This window comes from Corvus kubaryi, unplaced genomic scaffold (assembly GCF_017639235.1).
Source record: "Corvus kubaryi isolate FWS band 111438036 unplaced genomic scaffold, C.kubaryi_AGA036_p1.0 133, whole genome shotgun sequence".
Classification (NCBI taxonomy): domain Eukaryota; kingdom Metazoa; phylum Chordata; class Aves; order Passeriformes; family Corvidae; genus Corvus; species Corvus kubaryi.
In genome coordinates this window covers 5,049,135-5,073,115 of record NW_024580667.1, presented here as the reverse complement: position 1 = coordinate 5,073,115, position 23,981 = coordinate 5,049,135, and the positions used below count along the sequence as shown (strand labels likewise).

The following is a 23,981-nucleotide window of genomic DNA, read 5'->3' as shown; positions in this document are numbered from 1 at the left end:
CATTGTTTGCTCTTAGATAATACCCTAACCTAGCAAGTAGGAGCCAGCATTCATAGCAATAGCCCACAGCTTTGTTCTTTCAGCCAGGCTGACTGGAGTCCTTGTGTTCCTCAGTACTTTGAGAGCTGAACCCAGCCCTTGCCAGAGCAGGTCTTTGTGCCCTCTTAATGAAAGAAAAAACAATCACTCAGACTGCAGGGGTGATTCTTCACTGAGCTGTGCATATTTCATGCCAGTAAATAACTGTAATAAAATCTGTGTTCGAAGCCAGTAAAATCTATTCTGTGATGATGAGGGATCGGGCTCGGTAAAACGTATCCAGAAATTAAACAAGTAAAACAGAGCAAACAGCTCTGTCCTATCAAGGTAATTTATATCCTGTTAACCACAAGAAAAAAAACAACCCAACATGCACAAGAGACATCTGGAAGTGAAAATTAACTAAAACCAGACTAACGACATAAACGAAATACAGCCTCCAGATCTGTGTAGCTGAGCCTGATGTATATCACAAACTAAATTGCTTGGGGTTTTTGTTTTTAAAACAACACAACAAATCAGGGAGGAAATTTTCCATTTAAAGCCACAACTTCTCAATTCAGACATTTGTGAGGGCATAAAAGACACAAGCACAGAGAAAAAAAAATCAGCTGCCAAGAGCTCTACATGCATGTTGGTCCCAGAACTGATTGAATAACAATAACCATTATTTGAGAATCATTTTGGCTGTCAAAATTCACAATTAATATTATTTACAATCTGGTGTATGACTGCCTGCAGATTTAACAGAATTTAAAAATACATACTGACATATACATGCATAAATTTGGAAAAAATAGTTTCAATTCTAATTTTAATCTTAAAAATGCCAGTTAAGCAAGCACATTCTGCCCCTGTTGCAATATTGTCTTATACTGAGGGCATTTGATCCTGGTTGTGAAAGAATTTCTGGGTTTGGTGCATTTCCTCTAAATTTGTGAGAAAGGCTATACATGCTCCTAGTTGAAGAAAATCTGGGCACAGTTTTCACCTAATCACTGACCTTGACTATTCTCTTGTCTATCTAGCTATGAAATCTTCATCCTAACTGCAGTGGGATCTGCCATCTGTTTGATTCCCCTGCAGATCTGGGCAGAGCAGTTTTATGATTTGCTTCCATGCCTATAATAGAGTTTTTATAAAGGTGGCAAATGCTACTGCTTAAAAAACTGGGGGGATGTTGGCTTATTTTTTATTTTCAGTATTGGAAAAAATATCATTATGGAGCTTTTATTTGCTCATATAACCCCCAAAACCCCACCAAAACAAACATTTGCTAAAATAATGGTAAGCTAAGCAAAGCAGAAAGGTTCAGGTTTTGAATTATATACCATCAGATCTTAAACAATATTGCCTGCCAAATCCAGAGTCCACAACATTTTCAAGCATACAAGTAATTTTCAAATACCCAGCTAGTTTTGCAGTGCTGACAGACTAAAATGATCTCCTGCTTTACTTAGAAGTTGACCCAGTTTGACAGAAAAATCTTCAGGAGGAAGCAAATGTAGAACTTTGTATTTTATTTGATACTACTTTACTGAGTACAGCAAAGCTCTGAAGGTCAGTAATGTTATCCAGGCACTAAATACCAAATACTGCATCAAAACACATCCCAGAAAGGTGTGCCTTGTTCTTTTATTCCTGCATGGAAATGGTGAAGTCTTTCCCTATGGTACTGCTTCCATGGTGCAACCACCCTGTGTCTTCATTGTCCTGCTCCTGCACAGAAATAATACCATGTCAGTAAGTCATAACTATTATAGAGGCCCTTGCTGTGCTTCTGAAGTCACCAGAAACCCGTGAAAGGCAGCCTATAATTTAGTTTGGTTTTGTGTGACATGTGCAGTCCTTGTAGCTCCCTTACTTATGTACATCGTGGAACTGCCACATGACAACCTCCCTAAACCTGTTCTGCAGGACAGAAGATCCTGTGCAGGTCTGCAGGCTGGGCTGGGCTTTGGAGAGGACTGTAAAATGTAAGGTGGAAGGAAAACACTAAATGGAAAAAAAGGAGAGTCAGACAAAGTTCATTTTCTAAGGCCTGTAAGTTCTCAGGCACCAAAGTGATGATTAAGAGATTTGCTGAGTTCTTCCTCCCCACAGGGGATGTTCCACACAAGTGTCCCTGGGACACCTGCAGCGACTCCCAGGGGCTGAAGGCACGCTTTGTATCCCTCATCCACGAGGCCAGCGTGACAGCAAGAAGACATGGGATGTTCTGGGGCTGACCTGTGATTCTTGGGTCAGAAGCTCCAGGAAGAGCTGGACAACGCAGGGGGCTCTTCAGAGATTGTTTCCACAGCGTGTTGTAGTGGTGATGTTTATGCAGCCCTGGTTTTATGTTTTCTTTCCCTATATGAAACTGAGTATTGAATACAAGTGACATGGTTAAAAATATTTCAAATGAGTCAATAAACTATTTTTCTCAGTTCCTAATACAGGTATATTTCTGGAGGTTGTCCAGGAAAAGAAGAAATGTTAACAAATACATACAATTTAGGACAAACATGGAAGTCACACATTTCAAAGCCAAAAAACCAAAACAAAATTTTATCAGCCCCCACTATGCATCCTTAAAAAGGAAAGCCCTAGCTGATTCCCTGTTAATTAAAACTCTGCATCTTTCCAGTCTGAGCCTGGATGCAGCAGGCCCAGCATGACAGGCCAGCAGTGCAGGCACCCTTGGTGCCTCAGGTGTCAGTGACAGTGGCACCAGAGCTTGCCTGCCGTGCTCTGTGCTGGGACCATGGCACATGGACAGGACCTCATCTCCTTGTCCAGGTTAGTGATCCTGCCATTGGTTTCACCTGCAGCTAAGACAGCAGGGGAGGCTGTAAGGCAAAGAGGAGGGCGGTGACAGTGTCCAAAAGCAGTAAAAAGCGGAAGATGCCCATAGAGTAGCCACCTACTGCCCCTAGAGGCAGGGTATCAGAAAAAGAAGTGGGGAACGCACCCCCTCAGAGCTGCGGGGAGAGGAGAGGAGGCACCTCTGAGTCACCCCCCAGTGCCCATAAGGAGGAGTGGGGGAGCATGAAGCAAGGTGTCCTGGTGCTTCCCCTGTGCACCTCCCTCGCCCTTCTGCTCCCGGCTCCCTTTGCCTTGGGCTCGTCCTTTTGCTCCGGCTGCTCGAGCATATGGTGCTTTGTTTCCAGTGCCAGGCAGGCTTTGTGAACAAGCTGCGTGTGCTTCTTGCATTCCTTGACCCGGGCCCATCTCGGGTGTGTGGCCAGTCTGGAGCACAGGCATGGCCACAGGCTCGGCTGCGGAGTGGCTGCAGGGCATGAGGGGAGTGCCCAGCCTAAGGGCACCTCCGGAGAGAAGGACAGCCATTCCATCCTCACCACGGCTTCTCCAGGTGTCTTCCCAAATGTTTGATTCAAGGTGTGACACCTGCACCCCCCAGCCAGGCCGGCTCGGCGCCCAAGCAGTGAAGACCCCAGGAGGGGAGGAGGGTGTGCTGGGGGTCAGACAGGCAGTGCTTGGCAGACTGGCCCCAATTGAGACACAGCTGTTTGCTGCTCCTCCTCTTAGAGGAGCAGAGCTCCTCGCCCAGTGGCTCAGGAAATCGCTGTGTGGTTGTGGAGGAAACGAGGCTGCTCACTGAGGGAGCCTGAGAGGGACAAGCAGTGAGTGTCTCCAGGGAACAGATTGCTCCTCTAGAAGGAAGGGATGGGGGCACAAAGCAAGAAAATCCTCTGCAAGGGAAGAAGAGCTGCTCTTGTGCACCTCTCAGCTCGTCCAAGAAACAAGCAGCGTCTGAGCAGTTCATGTCTGCCCCGTTCCCCAGCATCACAGGGAAGGAGTCTGCTCCACAATGAGCAGCTGGGCCTGAAAGCTGGAGCCAGAGCTTTTGTGTGCTCATGTAACAGATACCTGTATGCAACATGCAACAGGCTGTCCTTAAAAGTCAAGAACTCTGCCTATAGTGGCACAAGATGTGCTCTATCAATCTTGTTTCTTTGGTTGTATTAAGATTTGTTGTTGTACACTTTACCTGTAATGAATTGGTTTTTAAACATTATTGCTTTATATAGCATAATTCTATTTGCTAAAACATGTTGCCTATAAATTTGTTGTAATTTTCTCTCTTTTCATCACTAGCATGTTGCTGTAAAATACGCATCAGCTTTAAAAATCATCTTTTATTTTGAGGACATGAAGAGAAGCCATTGTTTAGAGGAGCAGAAGGAAACCCAGACACCATACCAAGACAGAACACATTGGCTCAAAATTCATACAGTGTACCTCAAATTCCTTTCATTGTGTGCATTGTCTCATCTTACCTTGAGCGTGGCTATTTATTAAAGAGCTCTTGGTGTTCCCATGGCCTCTGTGGTGCTTTTCACATTGTCCCCTGGAATACCACATTTCATACCATTACCTACCTCCCTCAGCAGCATCCATGTTGTCCATGGTCCATCAGCTGTCTCACACCTGAGCTTTCCCCATCCTGCTCTCCATAACCTGAGGACATCCAGAATTCCTTTTCTGCTTAAATAGCTGCACAAGACTTAGGCTATGGTTTCCTTTCCTCTGGAACTAGACCTGAGATGCATACAAGGAAAAGCAAGCCTCAGGGAAAATGAAGCTTTCTCAAACCTGTTTCCAAAGTGTAACTGTTTGTGTAACTGTTTGGAGTGGTCTCTGCTGAAAGGCTGTGAACACTTTTGCTGCAGGGCTCTTAGGGCTGACACAAATAATCCAGAGTCTGCAGCTGGGGCAACAAAAGTAGGAGCACCCCAGGCAAGAGGATAGGGTCCTCCCCCATGTACTTACCTGTGATTGCTGTCAGAGACGAGGTCCAGGGCCTTGCAGGTCCTTGCAGGTGGCCAGGCTTACCCTGCCCAGAAAATACCACACTATATGCAGACACTTCCATGTCAGCCAGGACCCTGCATCTGCCGAGGGGATTGCTGCAGAACAGAAAAGTTGGAATTTGCTCTCCTGCCCCTACTTCTTCTGCAAACACTCACAGACCAGCGATGACAATGGATAACTTCTGCCAGTGCTGGAGAAGAGGCTGAGATCCTCAGTTCTGCCTGCATTTGCTTCAGGGCAGTCAAAGGAGAAGTCTAGTGGAAACGAATGGCACAGTCAAGAAAGGAAAGGGAGGAAAATGCAAGCAGTACTGAATGCTTTGGTGCTCACAGTTTAAGGTGCAGCCCAACCACGCTTCCTGACAGAAGCTAAATAACAGAAAACCATGGAGAAGCGGGACCTCATAGATGTTTCTTAGCCCCTCACATTGATCTTTCCAGAAGAAGAAATTACCTAATTCCTCCCAAGGCTATTATAAATTATCTACTGACCTTAAGAAAATGTCCAGGTAATCCAGGGACACCAGGACAGAATCTGGTATTGTTATTCATAACTACAAAGAAAAGAAAAAAGCAGAGAAAATACAGTGTGACAAATAAATTTGAGTGACTTGACAAATGTGCAGGGTTAATTGTCACTTTATTGCTAAAGATGAAGGTAATAAAATGGTATGGCTCAATTTTTCTTTCTATGTGTCAAAACTCCCATCATTTGGAGATGTAATAATGCTTCTCCTGAAATAATATAGACATGCTCTTTGTGTATTTATATGCTCTTTGTGTATCTGTTTTCTGACCTCTTATCTTTTCGAAGTCCTCCACCCTCCCTTTGTAAATGTTGGTGATCTTAATTTGTCCTGTTGTGGTAGTTATGCTTAGTCACAAATGTATTTATGTTTCATTCCCTTCAAGAGGACACTTCACAAAGCTTTGGAGTAATCAGGAAAGTCATCACAGGCCATGAGAAGTACCTACCTACAAAACAGCTATAAACTTCCCTTTCAAATCAAGGCATTTTCTGAGAAATAGGAAAAGTTATGAAAAGCTTATTTGTATCAAAGTTACTGATAAAAGCCAGATATTACATGTCTGCTCTGAAGGGAAATGAGATAAAGGACATCTCTTTTTGGCCTAACATAAGAGCATAAACTGAGCATAATTCATAATGCATGATGTGCTGCCTAGAAAGCATCCTAAAGACACTCTTAAAAGTTTTAAGAAAGTTTCCTAGCATTGCTGTTTCTTCCTGTGCAAACATGTACTGCTTGTCCATCAGGTTGAGGTGGCACTATGATCTCAATACTGCAGAGCCATCCCATGAGCCCTTTATGCTGAATTGGTGCTAAATATGCATTACATGCTAACTCATACCTGTTACCAAACTACTGAAGATGATGTCTATATTTGCTCCTTTATGCCTGTCCTGCAGGAGACGGGCCCTTTATTTCCAAGTGGTGGTAAATGGAAACACCTTGGCTGATTTTGTCAACACTACATTCATCTCCTGACAGAATCTTTTCTGGGAAATCATTCTCTGGCACTGGCTTTGTAACCCCACGTCTCCTCCTTGGGGACCTATAAAGCCTGAGGCATCTTCAGCAGACACATTTTGGGTCCTGGGCCTGGCAGCTTGGTCCCACTGATGTGTCTGCCAAAAGCATGCAGCCACCAGCCACGTGACAATCTGGCTGCTGTGCAAGAGCTCTGCTTTCTTAGAGCTGAATTATGGTGTAGAGGTGTCAGTGGGACCTGTACGGAGTTACCTGAACTCACCTGAGACACGTGAGTGTAACAAAATTATCAGACACTCATTTTTCCTCCTGCTTCCGGCATTTTGCCACAAAGCTTGTTGCTCTGCAATGGACTGACACAGGCTGTGGGCTCCACCAGCTGAGGACAGCCACTGGCAGACCACATGGAGACAGGGGCAATGAGAAAAGGACAAAAAACCCCTCAAACCTCTGCTCTCCAGGGAGGATGAAGTGAGTGTGGATTATAAGCCTGAATGCCCAAAAAAGGACAGCAGAGGTTGCAGCCTTTACGTTCAACAGCACCACAGCAAATCCAGGAAAGGCCAGAATGGACATCAAGAGAACAGAGCACCACATTTCTCACCTGCTTTAATTGCAGAAGGGTGTGAGACCTTTATGTCTTTCCACCACTTTCCCCAGACAGTTTCTATTTAACCATCAAATAGCCAAGGTCAGTTTCAGGTAAGGATGGAAGTCCTCATTTTCACTATCTATGGTACAATGCTCTGCCATGGAATGAAGGAACTCCTTCTAGACTGGTGCTTTGCAAACAGACTTACTAAGACAGAAGATATTCCCTGTGCATTATGAAGAAATAGGAGCCTACAGATTGAAGAAGAATCCCCCGAAAACTGCTAGTGTTTTAAAGAAAAATTTTTCAAATGACACAGTTAGGCAAAAATGTCCTGTTTTGAATAACTACAAGAATGTTCTCTCTGTGGGGAGAGCAATTTTGTTCCCAACTTTGCAAACATGGATTACAGAACTGAAAATGTATTTTGCTTTAGAAAGGTGTGCTTTGATTTCGTTCAAGTAATACTTGAGAATCTGCCCTCCCAAATCTGCAAAACCATGATAAAAATAATTTTAAGAGGTAGATGTGCTTCCAAGCCACACATAAAGGCTAGCAATTGTTCGGTAATCCATTTAAGCCTAAAATGTTTGATGGCTCAGAGCTCTTGTCATATTTTAATGGTATTTGCTGTAATCAGGCAGATTTTTGTTCAGCTCTGTTCAGACATTCTCATTTTTTAATCCAAAATTTGCATCTACATCCAATAAAATATATGCTGCTTGACTGTATGCCAAAAGCACTCAGAGATCCTCCAAAGACATCCTTGTGAGAAGACTGTAGGTTCAGGTGAAGATATCATGGAGCCTCTGTTTCTCAGTTCTCAGGACATTGTCCCTTCCAGGGCCTGACATTTGTGAAGAAAGGAGCTGTATTTCCTGATGTGGACTTTTCTTCTTGCACATCTGTTTTGTCTCTGGTTCCCTGGTGCAAAATTCTGTAAGTTTTAACAGCACTATCAAGGGAGGCTTTGTAAGCACTCATGCAGTTTAGATCCCCAACACATCCTTCTGAGAGGACTCAGGGGGTGTATCTCAAATTAGGCACTACAGAACAGAGTGACCTAAAATCACATGCTACTGGCAGAAAATGTGAGCCTTTGTCAAAATCAGCATCTACCAATATATCCATTCTGATCGATATTATAGTTTGTTTCATGCTTTCTTAAAAACACCTGAAGGGGAGGGGAAGTATAACCATAGCTACTGAAATAAATGGCTGCTGTCCCCTGTGCTGTGACAGCAGCATTTATATTTTCTACAGCCCATGTGTGAGGGGAAGGAAGAGAATTCTCCTGCTCGTAGCTATTTTCTGTCAAAAATCTTAGTGTAATTTTTGTACAGTGAATATTTATAACTGTTGTTAGTGTCAATACAATTTTTTGCAGTTAGTGCCCTTATTTACATTTTAATGGCTGAGCCAATAAAGATTTATTCACCTGTCAGCTGAATTTTCCACAAAAGTGGTGATTGCTTAAAAAAAACCCCAGTATCTCTTGCAGAATACTCCCTCTCCAAGCATCCTTTAGATGCCTTCATTGTTTTGGGAAACAGTAGCTCTGAAAGTCATAAGTTAAACCCAGCAAAATCTTGCAGCAGTCATCATGGCAAAACTTGTGCATATTACAAAAACACTTGCTCAGGAACCATTTTTTTCTCTCTCTGTTTTTCAAAACTGTCTCTTGTATGGCAAAGGCTGTTTTATCACTTTGATATGTCTCAGCTGCACAAACTATATTACTCTTGTAGCTTGAGGAGATTCGCTGCTTAGTGTTGATTTTCTTTTAATGCAGTGGTATGAAAGGTATAATTCAGAACCCTGTTTGTGGGGTGTGCAGGGACACCACTCAGGGGGGACATGCAGTGCTCCAGCATCCACTGCCCTGCACACATAACCTCCTCCAAAATGTGAACTACAGAAAAAACCCTGAAGGCATCCCCTCTGTGCCTGCCCACGGTCTTGGTGCAGCAGCTTGGGCTGCCAAGGCACATATGGGCCCTCATTCTGGCCATGCTTTTCCTGGAGGCAGCCAGCTCACAAACCTTTTTCTTATTCCCGCCCAGAGGAGGCTGGTGAGACCCACACCACTGCTTTGCTGCCAGGGCTCTGCAGGATCAGCTCATTTTCCATCCCCAGGCTAATATGGTTATTTTCCTGCAGTCCATCCCCAGCTGGATTTCCCAGTGGGATGGTGGCTGCCGTGACAATGAGGAGAAGCAGGCTCTCTCTGGAGCTGTGTGCTCTCTCCAGGGTGTGTTGTCACTTCAGGCAGAGCTGAGCCAGGTCTGTTCCAGCTGAAGCCCAGGGTCTCAAAGACATAGAAGAATGAGGTTTCTGATCAGTTTAGGCTGGGGTTCAATGTCCAGAGTAGTTTTAGGATAGAGTTCAGATTCGAGGCTGACATGAAGCCAAGGTTAGAGGCCAGGCTCCAGCAGCACCCCAGCTTCATGCCCTGCTCATAGGTCACAGATCTTACAGTCTCCACACAGTCACCTGCACTAAAGCTGCAAAAGAGGCACGTCACAGGCGCAGAGCTGGACGAGACCCGGTCCCTCAAATGGCTTCGGTGCAGAGCTCTTGCTCTCAGGTACAACCTGGCTCACGCAGACCGTGTGGCTGTAACCAGAGCACTGTCAAACCTGCGCTACTTGCCCTTGCCGTGGTCTCCAGACCTTTGCAGCTTGCGCAGGAAAACACGTTTTAATCGTGATACTGAAAAATACTTTCTCCCGTGCGGGCAATTCCCTCTGCAGCTCCGACCGTGCAGCGCCTCCATCCCCAAGCCCCTGAGCAGACCAAGCAACGCCTCCGAGCACCTTCCCGAGGAAAGGGGGCGGCCGGGGGGTGTCTTTCACCTCATCTTGCAAAACCTCAAGCCCCCCCTCCCCGAGAAATTCCAGTGAATGACACCCCTGCGGCCGAGCCCGGCAGATGATGTTCGAGCCCCCGTGCCCTGCCCTCGGCGGCCCGGGGCGGGGGTCTCCGGGCAGCGGCAGCAGCAGGAGGCGCGGTGAGCCCGGCCGCGGCAGCCGGGCGCTGAGCTCACCTCCCTCCGCCCCCCCGCTCCCTTCTCCCTCCCCCTTCCCTCCCTCCTCCTCCGCCTCCTCCCGCGCCCAGCCTGCAGCCGGGATCTCAGTATTATGGCATCGAGGAGAATGGAGACCAAACCCGTGATAACGTGTCTGAAAACCCTCCTCATCATCTACTCCTTCGTGTTCTGGGTGAGTGCGGCGCGGCGCGGAGCGGGCAAACACGGACCGCCGGACACGGCCGGCACCCCCCGGCCCCCACCTGCCCGGGGCGGGGGGCACCGGGGGCTCCGCAGCGCGGCTCCGCCGGGGTGGCACCGCTGGGCGTGCGGGGACGGGGCATATCCGCCAGAATATTGATCTGCATGCACACACGCGTATATATGCGCTCATACATATACATACACACATATATATGTATAAAAAATGATGGCTTTTGCCTCCTCTCGCGGCGAGCACATCCCCCCGAGCCCTCGCGGGGGAAAGTTGTAGGGGTCTTCCCGAGAGCCTCCATAGCTTGACCCCTCCCCGCCGCTCCCCTGGCCGGCCGGACCGTGTCCGCACAGCCGGACCGTGTCCCCACTGCCCGCCGCATCCGCGGGGCGCGGGGGATGCCGCCCCGAGCCCCCGGCGCGTACCTGGGCGCAGCGGGGCTGCCCTCGCCCCGGCCGCGGTACCCGCCGCACTGCCTGCGTTTCGTAACCGGGCTCAGGCTCCCGCAAACCATTTTCCTGACCCAGATGCATTAATTGAGTTGCCGCGATTGCCTGACTGGCAGCCCGGCCGTGTTTTTCAGGCGACCCCGGGGGCTGGAGGTTTTCGCAGCGTCCCGGCCTGTTACTCAGCAGATCCCCGGCAGGAGCCGCGTATCGCGGCGGCGATCGGCAGGTTAAAGACCTTTTAATGGCACACGGTGACAACATACGATAATGGCCCTGCTGTGTGCAGTTAGAGACCTGCTCCTCACATCATCGATACAGCGCGCTGAGGCGCATTTGTCACTTCCTAGCCAGAGGAGCTGGTTGTGCTCTGTCGGTTTAGTAGCTTTGTGCTGTGGAAAGCGCCTGTGAAACACAGTGACTCAAATCCTCATCTTTCTGCTTAAAAAGGCATTCTAAACAAAGAATTGATTATTCATGGCAGTAACGTTTGACATTTTTTACAGAGAACATAGGACTTCAACTGTTTCAACTGTAACTTCATAGGCTTTTTTTTTAAAGCATAACCAAAACACATTTTGCTAATCCATACTTATGGCAGTACCTCGGTGTTACTGGCCCCCCTCATGCCCCCCCCATATTCAACATATCCCCCCCCGCTTCTTTTTTAATAATTTTGGGGTCAGCAGATGTGTCTGAAATGGATAGGAAGCCGGAATCATCTGTTGGGGTTTTTTGTTGGCAAGTAGATCCTTCACATTAGTCTCGAGGTAGGTGGCTAAGTTTATATACTTACCACAGTTTCAAGATTCATCCTTTCCAGTCCTCAGTTCTCAGTGGATCTGTAATAAACCCCTCTTCATCCTGTGATGAATGAGCAGCTGCAGGAGCTCAGGAGAATTCATGGCATCTTTTAAAATCGCAGATTTTTTTAAAAGTGATCTCTGTATCTGCTGTAGCCCGAGTAAACAGAGGACTTGGATCAGCACGCCCGTTGAGCTAGCACATTTCACCAGCTCTAATCTCATTTAAAAAGAGAGAATTGTACATCGAGCCAAGCAGCTGGCTAAGGGCATTTGTGCCGTAGGCTGTCAGGATGCCAGGCCAGGTTGACAGCTGGGACCTGGTAGGGTAAATAACACAGCTGAGCTCTGGTTGGGCTCCTGCAACACAGCTGTGCTGGTGGGATGCTCTGCTGAGAAGACTTTTCCTCTGAACTGTGGGTCAGGCTTCTGCGTGTCCTGATCTTCTCCAAGGGCATGGCCCACTCTTCCAGTTACCTAACATTTGACAGCTGCCAGAGTCTCTGTTTGTCCTCTTCCTTGAGCCTGGAAAAGGAGGAGGAAATCAGTGGTTGGAGACAGAATCCTATGGCCATGATCAAAGGAGAATGAAGATTCATGCTTGCTGTTGCATCTGGTTTCTCAAGGCACCAGACTAGGGAAACCTAGGCAGGTCTCAGTGGAAGAAGACAGCAAAGGATTTGTAGATTCTAAGTCTTTATCAGCTCTTCTGTGCTAAGAGGAAGAACAAAAACTAGTTGACATTTTTGTTCCCTTTCTGAGCTCTGAATCCATTTAGAATAATTTGGAGCAGGATGCAGCTATTGCCATAAGGAGAGCAGAAATATGATGTGCTCTGGCTGCATGCTCATTTTCTTTTCTTTAGACAAGTTTGAGAGCTGAGGGATGCATGGACTTCCCTCAACACCCCCCGCCCACCTCCATTATTTTCTGGGGTGATTTTTGTACTCTTAGAAGCTGCTGGCTCCAGAGTCAGTGTAACTCAACTCCAGTCCCTGTGAATTCTCAGAGCTGAAAATATGGGAAGGATTCTATTGGAGGAACTATTTTTAAAATTTATTTCTTGGACTGATCTAAATACCAGAAGGAAACCATGCCAGCACCACAAATGGCTGGTTTGTAAATTTTTATTCTGACGGCTTTCCCACATTTTTTGGAGAGGTTGTAAGCTGATTTCTGAAGGAGAAAGCTCTGCGTTGCTTAGCTGCTCTTTGTATGGTTTCTTTTCTAGCTGTGGGAATGGAGTTGTGATACAACACAGGGCAGAAATTCATCCTGTGACAGGGTGGTGTGTGGTGGCAAGCCTTTCTTTGCCTGTTGGGTCAGGTGGCTATGGATGGTGATGTGAGGCAATGGGGAGAAGATGCTTCTTTGCAACCAGTGAGCTGTTCTGAACCATCATGAAGGACTTCTCTGTGTTTTACATTGTTTATAAAATAAGAAAATCTTTGTGCACAGCATGTTACCCCAACGAGCGATGTTTTGTCAGGGTTAAATATGAATTTTATTTGTATCTGTGGGACAGATGTATATTGGTGAAGGCTTTTAGCATAAGCATTAAATGAGGCTGCACTGACTTCCATGGGAGCTGTAGGACCATAATGAGGAGACACGGTTCATTCAAATTTCACACTGCATAGCTTGTTCCCTTCCAAATAGGTTTTGTTTAATGGTATTTGTTATTTTGATAGCTTCCTCTCCTCCCCCTCACCATACTTCCCAACTTCTTTCTGTAAATGTATCAACATGGTTAAAAAATTCCATAAACAGAGATAACAAGATTTTTATGTGCTCATATGTATTGTTATTCATAGAACACATCAGATGCCTAAGGTTACCGCTTTTGGTCCTTAAGGGATGTAGTAATAAAAATTCAACAACCATTTTTTTCCTAATCAGAATTCTGTACTGAATGCATCTGGTTTGGAACTAGTAGATTAAAAAAAGGCGATAAAACCTCTGCCTGGCTGTTAGCTATTTTTATTTTTCCTTTTGGGTATCATAAATTGCTTGCATAGAAATCCAAGATACAGCCTGTCTTGTTTTTAAGAGAAGATAAATTTTGGATTAGAATTCTAAGTGAATTTTTTATAGGAGAGAGAAACCTTGAAGCACCCCTCAGTATCTTGTATTTATCTAGTACTTAAGTAACCTTTGGTCTTAAAACATGTGTACAATTAATATTTCATTGTAGCCTTCTAAATATATTTTGTTGCCAGATTAGCTGCCTGCCTCAATGTGTTTTGGGGGGGGAGCTTTAAGGGTGCATGCACTTGTCCTTAAAGTTACATGGCTGAGGAAAATGGGTTTTGTCTTCCATGCAAAGCTTGTTGTTGCCCCAAATAGGCACTGTAGCAAAGTGATTACTTTCTGATCCTAGGCCCTGTGAGACACTCGGCACTCAAATGAGTGCTTTGTGTGTGCTGTCCTACTGGAATTGGGTTTTCTTGCTGTCAATTAATGTAATAAAAGTGTGTAAGTAGAGTATCCATTCAGATATTGTTCCAAGGTGGGTCACTGATCTGAAGAATATCTTCCAAAGTTTTTGGGGACTCCGTTTGGTTCTTAGAACTTGGTGTGTCTTTGGCTATGTGACAAAATTAGAACTAAGGTAGCTACTTGCAGTAGTGGTAGTTTGGTTTTCCAAGTTTTTATTGCTTTGAAAATAGACCTGTGCATCCTGGTGTGATGGAAGTTAGCAGGTGGCAGGAGAGTGGTGGGGCAGGTAAGTGCTGCTTGGCTGTGAGGCTGTGATTTTAAATAAGGTTGAAATGACGTGTTTTCACATGGTTCCTCATCTTTTAGCCAGTTACTCTGGGAATGTGGTGTCACTGGTGTGGAGGTCAGGGAGTCTGGAGATGGCCACAGGAAGGACGATGGGCTCAGTGCCCCTCTGGGATGGGAGGTGTGGGAAGTGTTGGTGCCTGCTTTGAAGCGCCTCCCCATTTCCATCTTCTCAGAATTCCCCCAAAAGGAGGTCACTGGTGGGTGCTGGGAGCACCTCTGGTGTTGGGACAGGCAGCTCCCGCTGTGGCAGGAGGGTGGAGGAGGCATTGCCCCTCCATTCCAGGGACTCACAAAGCTGTTTTCCAGGAAATGACTGAGACAAAGAGTGAGTGTGGCAGCCTGCTCTGGAGCAGAGATTTATGGCTCAACTGCTGACCCATCCTCAAATGCAGCCGTCTGAGCTGTGCATTATAATGTGGGATTCAATTTGCATGTCCCTTTGAGTTACTAGTGGCATTAGTCATCTCCCCTATAAGCGTCCATCTGGGTTGCTGGAATTACCGGTTTTCTCCCCAAAACTTCTTTCCAGTGCTTCTGCATTAGTTCCTGCGTGTTTCTGGTCTTTTAAATACCTCTTACCATGCCTGTATTTTTTTCTTTTAATTCTTTTAAAATATATATGTTAGCAGATGGTTTTAAAGGAAATATTTTGGGAAATTTTTAGCTTTCCCATGTGGCTTAGATTGCTCAATCTTTTGGTGGTTCCACTTGATTGCAAAGTCAACATTGCTATACTTTTAGAAAGAAGTGTTATTACTCACATGTAGTTACCTGAAATCCCAGAAAAACCATGCTCTCAAAAGTGCACAGTATCCCCCCATCACGACAAATTTGAAGTGCTCCACTGTTCAGGCACAAACCTCTTGCAGTTGCCTCCTTAAGTCAGTTGTTTTCTGGTCTGTTCTCATAATGATATACATGAAAGATTAAAGATAATAGTGTTTTCTAGTGAGCATAGCCCAAGGTGAACTCTGTTGGCTAAATAAATAACTGGATTTAAAAAACAACCAAAAAACAGCAAGATGGTGTTTGAAACCATAACTCCAGAGTCAGCTTTCTAAGATCCTTTGGGCAGTGTATCCAGCTTGGCTTAGTTTAGTGGGGTTTTGGGTGGGATTTTTCACATTCTGAAAATTGTGTGTTTATGGTACAAATTAGCATTGTACAACTCATTTAATGGAATAATTGACTTTGCCTGTTGGCTAAATGATCCTTTTCTGTTTGTGGAGCTGTTCTTGCCTCTCGGCAAGTGCGACTCCTTGACCTTGGAGTTTGTATCAGGACGGTTCTGTAGTTTGAGGATGGTGACATTTTCACATTCAGGGATCAGTTTGGACTGGTGAAGGGGGATAATGGGTGACTTGAAGTTGCCTCCATTCTATTTGGGAAGGCATAGGATGCATTCATAACCAAGCAGTGGCAGGAGCCCTTGTTTTTCACAGGGAAGGGAATGAGGCTGTGGAGGAGTACCACTGTATGTGTAGTAAACATTTGGCTGTTTAGCATTCCCTTGTGCTCTGAGCAACCTGTTGTGTGGCCTAAACAGGGTAAATGTAAATTCTAGGGAAAGGTGCTAGGGATGCCTTGTTAGCAGTTTTCCTTGAAAACAGCGGTAGAGTCCTTGGATGCTGGTTCATTCCAGCCTTGCTTGTCAAGGAAATGGAGGCAATTATCGTAGGTAAACCAGGGGAATTTAAAATGGATCCAATAATCTGATTTTATCTCTGATTCTGTGTCTATTTATCAATTCCCTGTGCTGTCAGGGAGGGAAATTAGGTTACCTGGTACCGTTAGTTGTCTCCATCTCTGGATTTTTATCATCATTTCTTCTGTTGTTGCAACTGTCCTACAAATTTACGTGCCAGTGAGTTAATAGATGAATATCTAGAAAGGCTCTTTGTGCATGTAAGCTTGCAGAAACATCTCCTTCAATCTTTCACATGCTGTTTAAGCCCAGTGACGCTTGTTACAGAGGCTTTGCTGTAGTGCTGAGTCTGTTCTGCAACCACCAAATTTTTACTTTCCAGCCCTGTTGGTCTCAGTGCCTTGCAAACCTCGGCGTCTGAATCTTTAGAACAGAATGCAGGACTCCAGAAGTGACTGTGGGGAGCAGATGACAGATACTGTATGGACATTTTTATTTGCATAATGTTACTTCTTTAGGCTTATTTCTATTAATTAGTGTTTAATCATCTTGCGGAGAAGAGATCCTTCACATGGGCAGAGCAGGCTTCTTTCCATCTTAGCTCTCTCTCATGGTGGTGGGCAGATGGCTGATATGTTCTGTCTCTGTAACAGTTCTGGGTTAGGAGAGGGAAGCATTTGAATTTCCCTTGCACTGAAGGGACTCCAAAGCATGGCACACTTGTGTTTTACTGGATTATCTTTACTTCATAGCTGAGCTGGTTCTTTGAGCCCTGGGAGTAGGACACAGGATTTTTAGGAGCTGCCATAAAAGAGTGGAAATTAATGTTGTTAATACTAACTTTGCTGTAATTTCCACGTGGTGTTTCCCAAGATGTTTTCCAGATGTGCTTTTTTCATCTCTGTGTTTATGGAGACAGTGCTAAAATCTTTAAAGGAAGCAAGCAGCCCCCCTTCTCTCTCTGTTTCTTGCTTTTCCCATCTCCCTGAATATCTGTGCTGAGTTCAGTTGGTGGCTGACAGTATCACTGTGTGATACTGTCAGTGACCTTCTCCCAAAAGCCAGGCAGGATTCACCACATCCACCAACAGCCTGGGCTAAGCAGAAGGTGAAATTGTGTCTTGCCATCATTTATTATCGGGAGATATTTGCTGAGAGCTTTGAGGAAAGGTTGGGTTTGGTTTGAGCTGAATGTGGATTTGGACGGATCAAATTGAAATGTTCTTTTTCTATTATTGTATTCAAATTAGCCCCTTTTAAGAGTTTAATTGCTAGGAGAATGGGATGGGGCAAATAATGACGTGATGGACTTAATCTGCAGAAGTCTCTGGGTCTTGGGAGCAGACCTAAGGAAAAGGTACTGCAGAGAAGGAAGAGATGGAAAAAGAAACTCTGTAAATATCATACAAAGAGGAGCATTTATATTTCCCTAAAACTGGGAAGAGAAGGAAGCCCCTGCTATCTGACCCACATAACCACTCAGTGCCTTAATGCCTTTGAACAGGAATGATCAGCTCAGACCTGCTGCTGCCACAGGATTGAAGCTGTCAGTGAAGCTGACAAGTTCCTCAGGACCTTGTTCCTGACCACATTAATGCTTCAGAGGATGCAGTGCACAGGAACAGCAAATGGCACCAAATGCCACCAGCAAACCACGTTTGCAACTCAGCACATGAGAAATTCTTACTGCAGGACATGAGTACATCTCCTGCAACTGAAGATTCAGCTAGGCCATGCTGATTTAGTCATTTGATAAGTTTTCAAAACAGTTATCATTTGGACGGAGTTTCTCAGGGGTTGGCCTCCATCTGGAAGCAACTTTGAAGTGTTTGGAAAATTTCTTGCATTTTTTGGCAAAAGAATATGAAAAACTGCTCATTTTGTATGTTTCTGAAAGTAAATGGGAGCTATATCAAAACCTGACATTTCTGATGTAGGTAGTCTTCTCAGTGATAAAAACTTAGTGATTTGGGAAATTCTAAAAAAAATGAAGTTTTCAAAGAAATGAGAATTTCCTGAGTATGCCAGGTAGCACTGAAATTCTTTTTTTTGTTTCTGGACTTGAAGCTGAGCCCAGTTTATGGCACCACAGGCTGTGTCATGGCATGTGTTGCATCAGTGCAGTTGGGCAGTACCAAGGCTTCAAAGTTGTGTCTGAGGCTTGGAGCCCAGGCAGAGGTGAAATTCTGTGGAGGAGATGGGGAACTGTGGTCTGCAGGCCCATGCAGTCTGCAAGGATATACACCTGGACAGGAATTCTTGTCCATGCTGGAAGATAATTCAAAGGTGAATGGCAGTGTGCAGCTTGCTGGGGCTGTCTGGATGCTCTGCCCTGACCTCAGCCAAAGAAAAGGTGGAGGACATAACAGATTATGGAAACATGTCCAAGTCAATTCCAAAAGCTATTTGAGATGGACGATTGCTGCAAATTTCCTGCAATGGAGAACACATGATTTTTGCTGCGTTCCCTAATAGTCTCCTGCCCAAAGCATTTTCATTACAATTTGTTGTAGCCACCACTGCATCAAAAGACAGCCAACACATCAGAAATATGCCATGAAAGTTGTGCCTTTCATTCCTGGAAGAATAGGTTAAGATAAAAGAGAAGACACTTTCCAGGTATGCATTAACAGAATAGATAGAAGAATAGGTAGAAACTCAATCCTCCTGTTTCACTTCAATAGTACTTAACATCTAACTGGCTCTAATTAGGCTTGGAATGGGAACATAATTAAGTGCATGTCACTTCTGTTTCCCTTTGAAAACAAAAAAAGGAAACAAATACAGATAGGTGACCCTCAGTACCTTGATGCTCTCCCTGATGGCTGCATCTTATGGCTGGGTTCATTTTCACTGGTGCAGCTGCCCTGTGCTGGATGTAGCATTTATTGCTCTGTGGTGTGCACTGATTGCAGACAGAGCATGATTCAATTTACCTGCAAAATAATGTCTTAGAGGAAACCAGAAGCTGATATTATTGCATGTTTTTGAGAACTTTTTTCTGAATTTCCTGTGTTTTCAGGTCATTGATGCTATGCTAGAGCTGCTTTTCTGTATAGCTGAGTCTTTGAGTCAGTTGAAGCTGCAGTTTCTTGTAAATGTTGAGAGCAGCTTGAGTGTTACCTGGAACTGAGTTCCTCTTTCCAGTATACTTCAGGAAAACTGCTGAGTTAAATCATGTGGGTCAAATAATCTAGGGGCTTAAATTGATTTCTCTTATCCCAGAACAACTTATAGGCCATCTGTTCATCACCTGCACTCTTCAGGGTTTTGCTTTTACTGTGCAAGTGCGATTTAAAAACTCCTGAAGAAAGAACCAGGACCTCAAGATGTTGGGGATCTGACTGTCAGGAATGTTTCCCCATTATTTCCTGGAACATACAAGCCAAGCCTCGGTGTATCCTTGCTACCTGTTCTCACAAAACAGGAGCTGATGCAAAGGGATTGAATCAGGATTTTCCAACAGAAGGTCGCACCATTTAAAAAGAAAAAAATGTAGTTCATGGAGACGACCTTACAGGTTTATTTTTGTCATGGCAGGTAGGACTGGGGACACATAACAGCCTTTCCAGGAGGCAGCGTGACCTTGCTGCATTTACTGAGTGTGTGCAGGATGCCTGCGCAGCTTTCAGAGCACTCGTGCAAAACTCTCACCAGCAGGATGGGGCAACTGTTGTTTTTGCCCATGGCCTTGTAGATAAATACTTCCTCATGGAAAAAAAGACTCCTTTTTCAACCTTTCCCCATTGGTCTCCAGCTTCAAAGCAATGCTTTCACTAAGCCTCCTCCCAGCATGGAAAGGGCAGCTCACTGCTCTTTGTCCCCTGCTCAGCACTGACTTCACCCACCCTCAGCTGTGTTTACTGGCATTCTCACCAGAGAGACGTGCAAGACAGGACCATTGCTCCTTGACCCATCCAAGGTGGTCCTTGCCACAGCCAGGGGACAGCCAGCAGCCTCCTGGCCAGAGGGAGAGCACCACCAGGCAGGTGTGGGGTGAGCTGTCCCTCTGTGCTCACCAGCCAGTGAAATTACAAACTGCAGGGGATGTGCTGGACCAGCCAGTGTGGTAATACACAGTATTTCATCCAGCACTTGTGTAATTTTCAGCTGAAACCAGCAACAAAAATAAAACCTCCCACTCCCAGGACTTTTGTATTTTGTAAGCAACAGCTAGTTGTTTTGTGAAGAGATGGTTGTACTCAAAATAGGTATGTCCGTGGTAGAGAGAATTTTCAGCTCATGGAATTGATCAGAATGATATGGAAAAGTTGCCTCAGTTTCTGTGAGCTGGCATGACATGCATGTAATACTCTTTAACACAAAACAAACCTGGTCCCTGTTGTACAGAAACCTGAGCATGCTGCACCATAGCTATTTTTTAACAGAAGTATCAGATTTAATGTGTTCCTTCCCCCATTGCTCACTGACCTCAGATTGCTGGGGAACCAGACAGGATTAATCCATGTGCCATGAAGAATATCCAGTATTAAAGCAAGAAGCTGGGCTGTTTCCTAGAGCAATGCAATCCCCTAGTGCAACCCCCAAATGCAATGCAATCCTCAAATGGTCAAGAATATAACCAAACCACAACCACTTCTTTTTTTTAGTTGATTTCTTCTCTTAATTTTATTAAGTGCTTGGCTTTCCAGTGTCATGCCAGGTGTTAGACCAAAGTGAATTCCTATTTTTCCAGCACTATTGATTATGAAAAATATGTAAGATTGCAGACCTTTAAATCTGAAGGATATAGAGAAGAATTTCATGCTAAGCTCTTTGGCAATCAATCAAGTTATTAATGATGTAAGAGTAAGAGCCACCTCATCACTGAAGAACAGCCAATTACCCAGTTTTTCTTCTAGTACCATTAACCAGCTGATCAGTTGTGCCCCAAGCCCAAGTCTGTGTGACAGTAAAATTTCCCTTTTGAAAACATATTTGCTCTACATCATATGTTAGTGCAATACTGGTAAGCAAAAGAATATCAAATAAAAGGACATTTCAAGAAGAATTACATCAGCTCTGGTTGGTGGGCACATGTACATGGACTTGGCTTGGTCCATATGAAAGGTGTAAAATGTCTTGCAACATCATCTTGCTCTCCTTAAATGCAGTGGGAAATAAACAGGACCAAACTGTCTTATGCAGTCAGGCAATGGTTTTTGGAACTCACCTGTGCTTAATATTCAGGTTTGGTGAAACAGAAAGTTATTCTGGCTTGGATTCCACAGACTTTCTACAGACATGGGGCTGGGAGGGTTTATCATTCTTGTGCTGGATATCTCAACAGGATAAATTTTTTCCCTTTCCACTGTCAAGTCAAATTCTGCCTCTGGTCTCTAGACTTGCTTTGGTTACCCCGTGGCTTTGCAGCACAAAATCATTTTATAAGAAGATGTTTGATCCTCTGGTGTGGTAGTTCCACTGAAGCTTAGATGGACCCTAAAAGAGGTAGAATTGTGTTTAAAATTTTGCAGCTTCTATGAAAACAAAGCCTAAACTGAAAGAATACAAGAGCAAAAGACTTATTCAAGTGTTGATGAGATGGTGTAGTGCAAGACCACACATGAGCCAGCTGGTGGATGAATAAATGCTGGGTGTTATGGCTGGCATCAGAGGGCATGGCAGAGTGCACGCTGTCTGGATTAAATTCAGAAAAAACTGGACCCCTGCTGCACCCTGTATGTTGAAAAGGTGGTATTTTTTTACAACAGTGATAGCTGTATGTTATATTTTCTCTGTTCTTAAGAAGCACTGTGTAATTTCTTAGGGCAAAACTAAATCTTTGGATTTATTTACCAGTGGTAGTCCTTAAAGAATAATAGCTGGAGTGTCCATTTGATGGACTGAGCCACTGATGCAAGTCAGGCAATATGTCTAAGATGTGGCACAGCTGTGAGTTAGTTATTTTAGGTCCCTAACTGTAATAATTATTATGTTGTAGCACTCACTTTGACATCTGCATCATTTCAACTGCAGGAATAGCAAACTGAATTAAAAATTAGTGTTACCTGATGTTACTTGTAGAGTATAGGAATGCTTCTGAGAAGTCAAATGAATGCTGCTTGTGGAGACAGACTATGATGGAGCAGCTGGCTGTATCTGAGCTATGAAATTGATGCACCATGAAGCTTCTTTATTCTGAAGCTGTATTTTTGCTCTGGAAAAAGCATTTCAGGCTGCCCAATATCTTGGGGGAGGGAGGTGAGCTGCTGGTGCATGCGAGCAAGCCCCAGATGAGTGAGCTTCCACAGCTGGGAATGATCCATGCAACTTTCCTGACTTCCTAGATCAGGCAAGCCATTTTGTGGGGGGGAAAAAAAAAATCCTGTCATGCAGGGCATAGGGAGGATAGTTTTCCTTCGGGGAAAGAGGTACACATTTCTGTAGATGGATATTCACCTTTATTTTGGAAGATCTTTCGGCTGGGGCACAAGCATGTTGACACAATTCCCTATGGAGGAGACTCGGTGTGCCTGCTTAAGAATGTCCTCATCCTCTTTGTGCTAAGTGCCAGCGATCTGTTATCTCCACGGTATGTTCCAAGTGTGGCAAGCAGGATCAGGTTTAAGTGGTGACCTCCAGAACAAGGTGGTTTGCTTACTCTTACCCTGCTGTGGACATGAAGACATGGAGGAAGATTTTGCTGACATGGAGCTCTGGTTAAAGACCAGTATGTAGAATTTTGTCTTTTTTGGATTCTGCCAGATTTTGTGAGTGGGATTGTCAAGTGCTTCTAGGAACTGGGTTGACTTCTTAGCTCAAGAAGAGTTTGTCTCTAGTTTACTCATGCAGTGGATATTACGACAGAGTTATTAGCAGTTTTGTTTGATAAATTGTTATCAGACAGCTACAAAGAACTTCCCATCTGTGTGGGGATGCAGCTTTCAGGACTCTGCTTTAGCACAGGAAAAGGGCACTAGCACCTACTGGGGCAGAGGTTGTGCTGGGAAACACAGTGTGGGCTTCCAAGCTGCCATTTAAGGCTAGAAGAGGTAATAAGGGAAAGGATTTCAGGCAACTTACTGCTTGGAGGACACATTTTATTCGGGGATTTCTTCAAGTAGAAGGGAGTTTGTTCATGCTGAGAGCCTATTCTGTAGCCTGTGGTTTCTCCCACATCCCAGTGAGACCCTTCTGGAAGAAGTTAATGCTGGCTGCTCTTGGTTTTGTGTCAGAGTTAAATTAAGGCTTTTCACTAGCCTAGATTAAGGTGTATTTTGGTGTTTGGTGGGTGTAGGCAGTGACAGCTCATGGAAAGATGTGATCATTCATCCTAGCGTGCATCTTGAATCTGAGTGGGTGAATGACAGGCTGGTTTTCTTCTGATGGTCCTGTGCAGTTCCGTCTAAAATCCCTTGTAATGGCTATTGCCCAGCTGGTCAGCCTGAGAGCAGAGCGGAATGGCTTAGGGCAGTCACTGTTTTGTTCTTATCCTCTCCTATGGCTTGGTGAACAAGAGGGCAAAGGGCTCAGCAGGGACTCAGCAGAAGGTAATTAATTTCTCTGGCATTCCTGGACCATGCTGCTTTTAGGCAGAGAGAATTTTCAGGTTAGCCACAGCATGGTTTCGGTTTCCCACTTCTCCTTCCCCCTGAGTGGGTATCATGTAGGGACAGAGATTGCTCTGCAGCTTAGTTCACGCTTTGTTTTCTTTTATCACCTTATGTGGTGCAGTTTAAATTACACTTTTCAAATGGTAAATTGCTTAGGAAAGACTTCCTAATGCCATTTTTCCTGGCAGTTTATTTCATACTTTTCAAGCAAGTTGTACCAATCAAGTGTCTAGTGGGGCTGCCTGCTAAGCAGTAACAGATGGCCCATGCAAGCGAGGACAGGAAGGATCACAGGGGTAGGAGTCAGTGTTATCTACATATGTGTTTTGGATTGCATCATGAATGCTTCCCAGGAGGAAACACAGCTGGCACTGGAATTGCAGAGATCTGATTTTTGGTATTCTCTATTCCAAGTCTTGGCATATGTAAAAATCAAGTTCATGTTGGGCTAGATCAATAATGTTGAAATTATACCTCTTCTTGGATAAAATCACTGTGCTTGCTAGTTTTCTCTTTTTTTTTTTTTTTTTTTTTTTTTTTTTT

General features: G+C 44.7%; 1 protein-coding gene and 1 long non-coding RNA gene across 5 annotated transcripts in view; one reads left to right on the top strand and one right to left on the bottom strand.

Annotated features, from left to right (window-relative positions):
- Positions 1-1,542: 1,542 nt before the first annotated feature.
- LOC121667955 lies at positions 1,543-12,144 on the bottom strand. 4 transcript variants are annotated; one of them, XR_006017208.1, is made up of 4 exons: positions 11,444-12,144; positions 5,349-5,410; positions 2,269-5,111; positions 1,543-1,758 (listed from the first exon to the last, which is right to left on the bottom strand). It is a non-coding gene; the product is annotated as an uncharacterized LOC121667955 (long non-coding RNA). The 4 variants fall into 4 exon arrangements; XR_006017209.1 differs by having other exon boundaries at positions 1,543-4,584; positions 4,816-5,111; XR_006017207.1 differs by having other exon boundaries at positions 1,543-5,111.
- TSPAN7 (tetraspanin 7) overlaps positions 10,036-23,981 on the top strand; it is an 84,395-nt gene continuing 70,449 nt past the window's right edge. The window contains exon 1 of the mRNA XM_042035141.1: positions 10,036-10,180. Within this exon, the coding sequence (XP_041891075.1) occupies positions 10,100-10,180 (81 nt within the window). The 5' untranslated portion in view covers positions 10,036-10,099. The remainder of the gene's footprint in view (positions 10,181-23,981) is intronic.